Source organism: Anneissia japonica, unplaced genomic scaffold (genome assembly GCF_011630105.1).
Source record: "Anneissia japonica isolate Jap-2015-1 unplaced genomic scaffold, ASM1163010v1 scaffold287748_len1686314_cov196, whole genome shotgun sequence".
NCBI classification, from domain to species: Eukaryota; Metazoa; Echinodermata; class Crinoidea; order Comatulida; family Comatulidae; genus Anneissia; species Anneissia japonica.
This window is the reverse complement of record NW_022727190.1, coordinates 110,662-123,531: the sequence shown is the minus strand read 5'-3', so window position 1 is coordinate 123,531 and position 12,870 is coordinate 110,662. Positions and strand designations below refer to the sequence as shown.

General features: G+C 37.0%; 3 protein-coding genes across 4 annotated transcripts in view; all 3 read left to right on the top strand.

Annotated features, from left to right (window-relative positions):
• LOC117113546 (tubulin alpha-1 chain-like) overlaps positions 1–5,355 on the top strand; it is a 12,489-nt gene extending 7,134 nt beyond the window's left edge. The window contains exons 1-3 of one of the 2 annotated variants that reach the window (XM_033256905.1): positions 1,825–1,976; positions 3,644–3,866; positions 4,078–5,355. In XM_033256905.1, the coding sequence (XP_033112796.1) occupies positions 1,974–1,976; positions 3,644–3,866; positions 4,078–5,210 (1,359 nt within the window). In that variant the 5' untranslated portion in view covers positions 1,825–1,973 and the 3' untranslated portion in view covers positions 5,211–5,355. Of the gene's footprint in view, positions 1–1,824; positions 1,977–3,643; positions 3,867–4,077 lie in introns of those variants that run through there. The other variant, XM_033256906.1, reaches the window with a different exon arrangement.
• An 83-nt stretch (positions 5,356–5,438) lies between these two features.
• Positions 5,439–11,225, top strand: LOC117113549 (tubulin alpha-1D chain-like). The gene is made up of 3 exons (XM_033256908.1): positions 5,439–5,566; positions 7,840–8,062; positions 8,847–11,225. The coding sequence occupies exons 1-3, from the start codon at positions 5,564–5,566 to the stop codon at positions 9,971–9,973; spliced, it is 1,353 nt and encodes a 450-aa protein (XP_033112799.1). The 5' UTR covers positions 5,439–5,563; the 3' UTR covers positions 9,974–11,225.
• Positions 11,226–12,640: 1,415 nt separating this feature from the next.
• Positions 12,641–12,870, top strand: part of LOC117113624 (tubulin alpha-1 chain-like) — a 5,772-nt gene continuing 5,542 nt past the window's right edge. The window contains exon 1 of the mRNA XM_033257025.1: positions 12,641–12,773. Coding sequence (XP_033112916.1) covers positions 12,771–12,773 — 3 coding nt within the window. The 5' untranslated portion in view covers positions 12,641–12,770. The remainder of the gene's footprint in view (positions 12,774–12,870) is intronic.

Here is a 12,870-nt window from a genome sequence, read left to right as displayed (position 1 = left end):
ATATATATACATAATATACATACTTATATATCTACATATATACACATATATATACATACTTATATATATACATATATATATATATGCATACACATATATATATATACATATATACATACTTATATATATATACATACTTATATATACGTATATATATTTATATATACATACTTATATATATACACATACATATATGCATTATAATACATATACATACTTATATATTATATATATACATACTTATATATATACATACTTATATATACGTATATATATTTATATATACATACTTATATATATACACATACTTACATATATACTTATATAGGCCTATATATATACTTATATACACTTATATTCTTATATACTTATATATAATGTACACTTATATATAAGTATATATATACACACACATAAACATATATATATATACATACATATGTATATATATACGTATATGTATATATATATCAATATATATGTATGTATATATATATAAATATATATATGTATAAATATATATATATATGTATATATATGAATATATATATGTATATGTGTATATATATACGTATATATATACATATATGTATATATATATATATATATATATACACGTATATATACTTCTAAAAGTCGTGTATCATGCATAGGAACGTTGACGCCTGCAAGGCTCTGGTTAAAGAATTTCAAGGCTCTTTTAATACAGTTTTCATCGTACAATACATCTCTCTTCGTTAAAAATGGACACAATAGTATGTTAGGCCTACACAAACAACACACATAGTGTTCCTTCCATTATTATTGTTCGCAGTCATTTGAGGGGCGATTATTCGAGAGTGCGTTTACTTGAGGGGAGGGGGTTTCACTCAAAGTGTGGCGTGTGTTTGAATAAATAATTATGTTTTTGATTGCACATATCCGATTGCCTACAAAGACAACTGAAAAGGGATTTACATAGGAAAGGATGTTCTTTTGGGAAAAAAGGGTACCGTACAAGGAAAAACGAAGTACAGAATTGAAGTAAACAACAGTTAGAATAGAAGCCATTGTAGGCCTACTGGTACATCATAAATTTTGAGACTATTTTATATCAAAACAACTATTAACAAGTTAATTTGATTGATTATCGCATTCACTATGCCGACAACCATGTCATTAATGAATACGCGTTCTTATAATAAATCACTGATGTTTAATAACAATTGATGAACAACGTACTGTCCAGATATTCAAATCCGAAATACCTACTCGATATTATAATAACTATAAAGCCTTTGATACCCAACGCCTTACGTCATATTTACGGTCTGCGAAACTTGGAGGCCTACATTATTTAGCGCTTTGAGCGGGCATATTATATTTATAATATTATTTAACATTTACTGTACAGTACTGTATTATTATCAGTATCATTAATATAATTATTAAAATCTTTTTATCATTTGACGTCGTGCAGCGGGTGGATAATTCCGTCTTATGTTTACGAAAGGTAGGCGGATGGATGGAAAGACAAACAAACAGCCAAACACATATCTGTTATTCTAGATGAACTAGATTTTCTACGTGATATTTCGGGTTTAGGTTTTGAGATATAGAGGCAGTTTAATTAAAATAAGATTGTTTGTCTTATGTCACAAATGTACTTCTTTTTCTAACCCGTTTTGTTTTACACTATATTAATATATTTCTAATGGCTCCGGCTGGAATAAATATTTAAATGACATACTATATACATAATTGGCACAATACAATGTGCTTGAAGATCATTATATAAATGTATAACCTCGCATGCGCGCTAGCCTCAGAATACGCCCTGCAACACAATGTAGTTTGACGTGTGGGGGCGTTTAATACATGCTTCAAGTTATCAGCCTGATTGAAGTCAGTCGTCATTAGTCTCCCATCATAGGCGGACCAAGTGTTAACTGTTATTAGAATATTCAAACACAATCTCCATATTACCTGTAATAATGGTAAGTTCTACACACGTAAACTATTCTTGTTCTAATATGTCGCCGATTACATTAACCAAGTTATTATTTTTTGGAGACGCTTATAGCGCCGGTACGGTTAAAACACCAGGCTTGTAATAATATGAACAAAAGTTAGTTTTGATTAATGTGAAATTAGTTCCTTAACACCAACATGTACGTTTTCGTGCACCACAAACCTTTATACAAAACATATCCTTCTCATACACTCTCAAATATAGAAAACAGGCTTCAAGTAGTGACCTTATTTTAATACAGATGTATACCGATATCCTACGCCACCTCGTATGTAGCAACAACAGAAGGAAATACAAGGAATGTATGATATTGTTAGTATTATTGTTGTCATACCGGTAATACACGTGTAAATCCTATCTGCATATTATTTATCTGTGTGTATCGTACAGGGACGGATCGAAGATTTGTGCTATAAGGGGAGCGGGAGCGGGTGCGGGTGAAAACACTACGGATGAAGTACGACAAAGTTAAGAATGTGTCACACTAAATCAATGCCTAAAATAGCTTTCATACTCAAAGTGTTCTAATTTGATAATTAGAAGCTCAATTTTATCTAAAAGCACACTCTCAGTTCCACCTTTGTCATTGGTGGATCTGAGAGGGGGAGGGAGTCAGGGGGTCCTCGTCAGGGGTCCTGACCCCCTTGGCAAAAACAAATCTAGACCTAATTTTCAGGAGCTGACTTTTTTTTTGTTACAGCCATCTAGGAATCAATATATTCCCGAGGGAGGGCCCGACCCCCTTTCTTTTTGGGGTTCATCAATTCATGGAAAAAAAGAATACGTATGCAACTACTCAATATTTTTTTTCTGTATGTATACCGGTACACACATAATATGCCTTTTTACTGGAATAAGAATGAGAAACATTCCATTTTGAGGAACTAAAAGACATTAAATGACACTTTAGAAGTCGGGAAAGCTCATTTCCCGCCATCTAGAAATCAAAACTTTCCCGGCGAGAACCCGGACCTCCTTTTCTCTTTTGGGTTTTATCGATTCATAGAAAAAAAATATGTATGCAACTACTCAATGTACATAAACAATATTGAGTAGTTGCATACATAAACAATATTGAATATGTATGCAACTACTCAATATTGTTTATGTATACACACATAATATGCCTATTTACTTTAATCTGAATGAGAAAGTTTAACTGACCGTTTTCCAGAGGTCATCAAACGACAACCTCAGAAGTCGGGAAACTCATTCCCGCCATGTAAAAATCTAAATTTTCCAGGGGAGGACCCCGGATCCCCCTTTTATGTTAGTATTAGTTTTTTGGAAACATTTTGACACCCACCCCCTCCCCACCACCCTTAAATTTGAGCCCATATACGCCCCATGTTTGTTATCATAATTATAATGATTACCGGTATATTATAAACTTTATTTTAGGGAAGTGGCAAAAGCCTGTTTAGCCCCACCCCAGGTAACCAGGCCGATTTCGTGACTAAAGCATGGGTGGGCATAAAAATAAGTCGGAGGGTTGAAGTAGTTTCGTGTTATTGCAATGCTGTATTATTGTAGGCCTACTGCTTTTATACAACTCTATACTCCGTAAAACCATGCATCACTGAATCTATTACGAAAAATAAACGGCTAATATATCTCTTTTTTTAATTTCAGCGTGAAGTAATCTCAGTTCATGTTGGTCAAGCCGGTGTCCAGATGGGCAATGCCTGCTGGGAGTTGTACTGCTTGGAGCACGGTATCCAGCCTGATGGTCAGATGCCAAGTGACAAGACCATCGGAGGTGGTGACGATTCCTTCAACACATTTTTCAGTGAAACTGGGGCGGGTAAACACGTCCCACGTGCTGTGTTCGTCGATCTTGAGACAAGTGTTGTCGGTATGTATACATTGAGTTAGGCTGCAGATTTACCGTTTATTAGAAATCTTCGAAAAATCCCAATTATCACTAGATAATTATAAAAAGATCCAGATCTGCATTAAAGCTAACTACAGATGTTATATATTCAAGCTTCTCGTCATCATGATTATATTTGTTTGCTTATAAAATACACACGCGGTTCTTTACTGGATTTCTATTTTGTCTGCAGATGAGGTGCGAACTGGTACGTACCGTCAACTCTTTCATCCCGAGCAGCTAATCACCGGCAAGGAAGACGCCGCCAACAACTACGCCAGAGGTCACTACACCGTCGGCAAAGAACTCATTGACGTGGTTCTCGACAGAATACGTAAATTGGCAGATCAGTGCACCGGGCTTCAGGGATTCCTGATCTTCCACAGTTTTGGAGGTGGTACTGGATCTGGTTTCTCTTCACTCCTCATGGAACGTTTGTCTGTCGATTATGGCAAAAAATCGAAACTAGAATTTGCCGTTTACCCAGCACCTCAGATTGCAACCGCAGTGGTAGAGCCATACAACTCTATCTTGACAACTCATACTACTCTTGAGCACTCAGACTGTGCCTTTATGGTAGACAATGAAGCCATCTACGACATCTGCCGACGAAACCTTGACATCGAAAGACCTACATACACCAACTTAAACCGTCTAGTAGGACAGATTGTATCCTCCATCACCGCATCTCTTCGATTCGATGGTGCATTGAATGTGGACTTGACAGAGTTCCAGACCAACTTGGTACCCTACCCACGTATCCACTTCCCTCTTGCCACGTATGCCCCAGTCATCTCAGCCGAGAAGGCTTACCATGAGCAACTGACCGTTGCAGAAATCACCAACGCCTGTTTTGAACCTGCCAACCAGCTTGTGAAATGTGATCCACGTCATGGCAAATACATGGCTTGTTGTCTGTTGTACCGTGGTGACGTCGTTCCTAAAGATGTCAACGCAGCCATTGCTACCATCAAAACCAAAAGAACCATCCAGTTTGTCGACTGGTGTCCAACTGGTTTCAAAGTCGGCATCAACTACCAACCTCCAACCGTGGTACCAGGAGGTGATTTAGCCAAGGTACAACGTGCCGTGTGTATGTTGAGCAACACCACAGCCATCGCCGAGGCATGGGCTCGTCTTGACCACAAGTTCGATCTGATGTACGCCAAGCGTGCTTTCGTACATTGGTACGTAGGAGAGGGTATGGAGGAAGGAGAGTTCTCCGAGGCTCGTGAAGATTTGGCAGCCCTGGAGAAGGACTACGAAGAGGTTGGCGTTGATTCTATGGCTGGAGAAGATGAAGAACAAGAAGGCGACGAATATTAATAAATACAATAGGCCTAATATGAATTACATAAAACATTCAACACAACAAGATACAGACAGCATTGTGTATGCTGATAATTTTTTTGACTGCTGTCTTAATGTATACTGTACCTCAATCTAATAAATAAATATTTATGTAATTGAACAGAGATCTATGTACTTTAGTCGTAGTAGAGTAGATTATTTCGCTGCAATGTACGTAACAAAACAACTGGAAATCGCATGGTGGTTGTCATCACGGTGGCGCTGTCGGTATGATATCTACACTACAATACTTTATTGATTAGCAGGAAAGTACAGACGATAGGCCTACGACATTGGTATCAACTTCAAACTGAGAAAACTAAATCATAATGGTGAGTGATGGTTTAAATACACGATTTGAATATTTTTTTAATAGGTCATCTGTTTTGGCAGTGTTGATTGCTTTAACAATGCAGTTTGAAAATCGAATAAAAAATTCTCAGCTTAAAGGGTTCGATCAGAGGCTAGGTACCACCGATATAGGCCTATAATAGCAGAGTGCCCGTCAAACTCATTCTCAAAGTAATAATGAACTAAGCATAACATATTAATTTTGTCTGCAAGACCGCACCAGCTATTTCTATCATAACAATAGTAAGTTACTATTCACGCAGCCTATCGACTGTACTTTCCGCGTTCCTGTTCCATTTTGGAACCGTAAGAATTCATGAAGAGATTTAATTTGATGGCAACATTTGTTTAATTATGTAAATTGACAAAAGTATAGGGTATGCGTCTAAATAAAAGAATTTACTTGCTTTAAACCTTTACAACCATTTGCGATAGGCCTATTTTAAGCTTTTCTTAAGGCCTTTTAGTTGATGCCGAGATGTAGGCCTCTAATATAATTTTCTATGGAATTTGATGGCCACATTTGTTAAAAAATCAAGTACATTGCCAAAGTATAGGGCATGCCTCTAAATAAAATAATTTACTTGCTACCTTACAGCCATTTGCGAGAGGCCTATTTGCTCTTCTTAAGGCCTTTTAGTATACGCCTAGATGTAGGCCTGCTAATATCATTTTCTATGGCGAGTAAATAACACATTTATCGTAAATATCAACGATTCAAGCGCTTGTATATCTGAATATCTACTTCATTTGACACATTTCGTAATCAAATTGAACTGTCTCCCCATTTTGGTTCTAAATTATTTGAAATCTTAAATATGGATTCGAATATCTCCACAAAATATCAATTTTTCAAACACAATTTTTACCTAGTGGCAATGCAATTTTGTAATAGAGGTCTACTAAATAAGTTAACCATTAGCACATAGCTCCGTGTCTTTCAAGTGTCTCTAAGAGCCATTGACGTGTCAGAGTTTGAGACAATAAACGTGATTACCACAGTAAAATAAGGTCATTATAAACAGACTAGCATCTGACGGAGATGATGCATTAGTAATAATATATACAAATTGATAAATAATAAGAATGGATATAAACATAGCCTATCCCGAAACAAACTTGGTACCTCGATTATACACAGACGATTAAAGGCAAAAGTGACCAGATTTGGCCTATCGATTTGTATGGAATGAAAATCACAGGGCATGATTATCCCCGTAAAATAATGAACCATGGAGTACCGGTACCGTCATAACACCATTACATCCATCTATTTTATAATTTGTTTGGCGGTCATTGTTAATTTTACAAAGTGTTTTTCAGAACCGTCAATATACAGTATTGTAAATATAACAAAGGTTATAATTTTTAAGCACCAACGAAATTAAGATCCGTGCCAATTAAATTCAAAATATAAATTCACAATAAACTTTATTGCAATCGAACATAAAGATTGGATGAGACAATTTACAGTAAAAGAAAAGATAAAAACATTCAAAATAGAAGACAAACACCAGTATTCAGGGAAAAACATCAAAAATGATTATAACAATAATATTAACATAAATATTAATTAAAATGATTTACCGGAACTGTTGAATTAATTCATCATAACACTTAGGAAATCAGGATTCAAAAGCCCTGTTTTATTCTTGAAACTGTTAGCCCTTTGGCCAAGGTAAGAATTCTTGCAGTGCGCGAACTATTATTCACAAACAATGAGTAGGCCTATTTGTCTTCGTTTTCGTAAGGTTGCAAAATTCTACAAATACTAGCAACTATTCGCAATAAAAAAAGAAATTTGCATATCTATTTTCCGAAGCTTGTTTCCATCCACTTTCTCACCCAATATTACATCCAACGTTTATTACGTCATCATTTACGTTTAGTAATTAGTAGATTGACGCATTACAAAAAAAATATGTATTTGAATTTCCGTGCGATTTCATTAATCATACAGCGCTCCCTCTATCGACAGCTTAATAACAAACTACACTGTACAAATCGACATGACAATCAATTAATCAATTAGACCGATTCGATCGACGGATCGATCCATGTTTAATTCATGTAGGGTTTTCTTTAAAAAATATATGAAACCTGAGGCTACAAGAAGCACTAAACAAAATATCACAACTAGGCATAGGCCTATATCACAAAGACTATATTAGAACTAAACAAAATATTCAAATGATAATTATGAGCTGAATGTACAGTTAGTTCATTTATATATTTGCATATTCATTGATAATAGCGTGAATGCATCTCGGTCCATGTCGGTCAAGCCGGTGTCCAAATTGGTAATTCCTGCTGGGAGTTGTACTGCTTGGAGCACGGTATCCAACCTGACGGTCAGATGCCAAGTAACCAGACCACTGGGGGTGGCGACGATTCTATGAGTACATTCTTCGGTGAGACTGAAAGTGGAAAACAAGTTCCAAGATGCGTATTTGTTGATCTTGAACCGAGCGTTGTCGGTAGGTTGATTTGTCCCGTAAAACTATTGTTTCTAATTTATTACAACAAAAAAAAAAGGGAAAAAAGTTACAATTCTGCCAATAGCAATAATAACACATATAAGAATAACGATATTAGTTAAAATAATTAAGTTAAAATCACATAAGCGTAATGATATAAACTTCAATAATAAGCTTATGAACACATTAAACATGGAGAAAGAATGGAATGATCATGTTTGCGACATGATAAAATAGTTTTCGTTCCTGTGTCAATCTAAATAAACATAAGTTAGCTCAGTCGGCTAAACTGGTGGTAGCCACTGTGTGTGTGCACTGAACCGTTTAGATCTCTAGGTACGGTACCCATTCCCCATCACTGCTGTCCTTGTGTTTCAACTGGAGGGCTGAAATACAAGTTACCATAGCGCACCGTCTTTCGGATGAGACGTTTTAAGCCATTGGTCCCTTGTGCAATATGGTCCATACCATGTGCACGTTAAAGAACGCAATACATTCTTCGGAGAAGAGTAGGGTATTGTCTCCCGGTTAGATGGACCCCACTGGAAACAAGTCTTCGGACTTAGTGGGCTATCCTTGGTGTGATTTACACAGAAGTACTCCTATCCTATCCAATCCTAAGTTAAATACTTGCAGTAATTATATGTATTTATACTATATAACTTTACTGGGGAACTCCTTTTTTTGTGTATTGAAGATAAATGGATCTAAGAAAGTATTTTGGTGAGAATATATATTATACCAGCAACTAAAGTATCTAACGTCAAACCTTTATCCTTTTTAGATGAGGTTCGAACAGGCACCTACCGTCTACTTTTTCATCCCGAACAGCTACTTACCGGCAAAGAAGATGCAGCAAATAACTACGCCAGAGGTCACTACTCCATCGGTAGGACACTTATTGATGACGTCGTCGACAGAATCCGTAAGTTGGCAGATCAGTGTTGTGGTCTTCAGGGATTCCTGATCTTCCATAGCTTCGGTGGGGGTACTGGATCCGGTTTTGCTTCACTCATAATGGAACGTCTGTCCCTTGATTTTGGTAAAAAGTCGAAGCTACAGTTTTCCATCTACCCAGCACCCCAGATAGCGACTGCTGTTGTCGAGCCATACAATGCAATCTTAGCAACACACTCAACTCTCGAGTACTCTGATTGCGCCTTTATGGTCGATAACGAAGCTATCTACGACATTTGCCACCGTAATCTCGACATCGAAAGACCATCCTACACCAACTTAAACCGTTTGATTGGCCAGATCGTATCCTCAATTACTGCATCTCTACGGTTCGAGGGTGCGTTAAATGTGGACTTGGCTGAGTTCCAGACCAACTTGGTTCCCTACCCACGTATCCACTTCCCTCTTGTGACCTATTCTCCAGTCATCACACCTGAGAAAGCTTACCACGAGCAGCTTTCAGTAGCTGACATAACCAACGAGTGCTTCCTTCCAGCCAACCAAATGGTAAAATGTGATCCTCGAAATGGGAAATACATGGCTTGCTGCCTGTTGTACCGTGGTGACGTCGTGCCAAAGGATGTAAATGCAGCCATTGCTACCATCAAGACCAAGCGAAACATCCAATTTGTTGACTGGTGCCCAACTGGGTTTAAGGTTGGCATCAACTACCAATCTCCAACGGTGGTACCAGGAGGTGACTTGGCAAAGGTACAACGTGCTGTGTGTATGTTGAGCAACACCACAGCCATTGCCGAGGCATGGGGTCGTCTTGATCACAAATTCGATTTAATGTACGCCAAGCGTGCTTTCGTACATTGGTTCGTGGGTGAAGGTATGGAGGAAGGGGAGTTCGGCGAAGCTCGAGAAAATATGGCAGCATTAGAAAAGGACTACGAAGAGATCGGCTTAGATTCTCTTGAAGGCATAGAGCTTGAAAGTGAAGAATACTAATCTGCATTTTTCCTTTGAAATAATAAATGCAGAATTCAGATAATAAAAGTAACAGATGATCAATACATATATAGGTCTAAAATATGTATAGACCAATATAAAATACGTTTTCGTCACCACAACGACTCACTTAATGTAGCTATGTTTACACCTTTATTATGTTACGCCGTCGGAGCAGCCACCGAGGTGTCGAAGTGGTGCTTGTCGATAACTGTATGATACGATGTACAATATGATGACAGTCCATGGGTTTCGAAACTGTATGCACCATAGGATGAGCATGGGAGGATAGGGTACGAGAGTAAAGGACGCAGGAACTGCTGGCGTATTTAAGGGGGATTTTGGTGGCACAAGAACACCAGAAGATAACTCTCAGTCGCTGTTTAACGCGGTGTGGCAGGGCAGTGATATGAGCCACTGGGCCAAATGCGAAATACAAAACACCTATTTACACTGACAGTGTACATCGGCGTTCGAAATGTATAAAAATTGCATTAAAACTACCTAGGCTCTGACATGACACTTGGGATTTTTTATATGATATTTTCTATACAATTTAAGCTGTGGTTGCATAAATATACATTAGAAAACAATATTTTAAAACGAAAAGAGAACAAGTAGAGCTAACTATTTTGACTAAAAATAATAGGATTAATATTTGAAGTTTCATAAGTTCGAATTATGTAGTAGACCTCACAACGATTTTAATGTAAATTAACCCTTATATTTGTAACGGGGATTCGTCATTTTACTATGAAAAACATTTGTTGGAAGACAGTTTACACCGACGTTTCCTGTTTTTTTCGTCCTTTCCAAATATGCGCCACGGTTAAATATACTTATTATTAATTTCGTGTGAAATTGGTTTCTCTAAAAAGACAAAAGACGCATTGTAAATAATGTACTGTACTCTTAATTAAGTGCTTAGCGATTATATTAAAAATAAATTATGATATTATGATAAGCACCACGGCGCTTATTCAAGAGTAGTGCCTAGCTAAAAAAAAAATGCCGTTTGATGCGGGGTTTTTTCTTTTTGTTTTTTGTTTTTTTCGAGAAAGGTTCTAGATCATTTACGATACCATTCAGTACTTGGATTGTTTACTGTTGTATGTTTGGGTTGTCATGGTTACATATTGGCGAGTAATCTTACCATTATATAACTGTTTTGTGAGGTTCCTATGACTAATAATAGTTTTTTTTTGTGCATAAGATGTGTTGTAATAAAGGGCGAAAGGTGGCCAAACGTCGATCTGTTTGTACTTCAGCGGTCTCATTCGTTGTTTCTATGTCATATAGTGAAGGGGCATTTTGAAAGGTTTCTTTTGTTTATACAATTCACACCACTATTTTAGTAATAACAGTCAAATATATTGTTGTATTATCAATCATCATCATTATTACCAACAAATTCATTATTATTTTCATACCACGACACTAGTTTTTCAAAACATAATAAGCATATTACTGGTGAAACACAGCATGCACAGACAAAAAATATTTTCTTCCTTCCCAATTTATATTGCTTGGGGCCTTTTTTATCTATAAAAATATGAATATCCTTGTAAGAACAGATAATGTGTGTGCACATGTGTGGATATGACTGCACGATGTGTGTGGTGAACCGTGTTTCATTAATTTGATTTGTTTGCCCCAGGTGTGATCATCCGACACCCTTAACGTTTCTCAAGATGTTTATCCTGTTCCCTTCAATTTATTCTACGTGCAGAGGATCTTATCAAAGCGTGGGCTCACGCGTAAAGGACTGCGATGATGATTATGGTGACAACAACGATGACAACGACAACGATGATGATTGTAATGATGATGATAACAACGACGACATCGATAGTGATGATGATGATAAATAACGAATTATTGACGTTGATGACGATGACGTAATCTATGAAGATGAGGATGTTGATGATGACAGTGGTGGCGCCAGCGGGGAGGTAGAGAGGGAGAATTTTTTATATTGTTTTGATTGTTAATCCCTAATATTGTGGCCTAAAAGCACAATTTAGACCATACTAAGCCATAAAAACTCTCCCCGTGTACCCTACTGGGGATATTTTATTCCGGGCCGTCGACCGAGACTCTAGCCGGGCCTTGGTTCGGACCCTTCCGTCGGACATGTTAGACCCCTTGTCGGCATATTTCTAGCGCCACCGCTGGATGATGATAATGACGATGTTGAAAGATGATTATAATTATGATGATGACGATGAGGATGTAGACGATGATGATGGTGATGATGTCGATGGTCAGATGATGTTGACGTCTATGATAAAGAACATTACGATAATAATGACGCAGAATAATTATAATTCATAAATTTAATATCGGTCACCGACTTATACTCGGAGTTACTCATGCCACCAGGCTGAGAATCAGGCCATGAACACTCAATCAATAGGCCTCGAATTTTATGGCAGGTCTAACTCGACAAATAATGACTGAATAAGATTAACTTTATTATTACCTGTAATACAATGCTTGAACAGGTATTATTCAAAAAAAATAATCCAAAGAAAATAACTTTAACAGAAAAACTACAATTAGGCCTATACTGTACTTCCCATGTAGCGTAAAAATGATACCTATTCCATGGAACGTCTCGAATTCCCATTCGCTCGCACGGCTGCTTTTGTCTGCCGTTATAAAAAGGGCGCAATTCTGTCGACACGACAGTCAGTCTTCATCGTCTCTCATCGTAGAAAGACCAGTGTGAAGAGATCCAAGCTTATTTATATTTTTCTCAGTTGAATTTTGGTGCAATTTCCTCAATTAAATAATCATGGTAAGTTACATGTTTTATTTCTGGATTTTGTGCACATTGTTTAAATCGCTTAATACGTCAATTGACCCAATTTTAAGTAGGCCAATTGTATTATTGC

Bases quoted from the DNA above. Each gene is read 5' to 3' on its own strand.
- LOC117113549 (XM_033256908.1), top strand. The intron at 8,063-8,846 runs GTAGGTTGATTT...TATCCTTTTTAG, and splicing joins TCTTGAACCGAGCGTTGTCG to ATGAGGTTCGAACAGGCACC.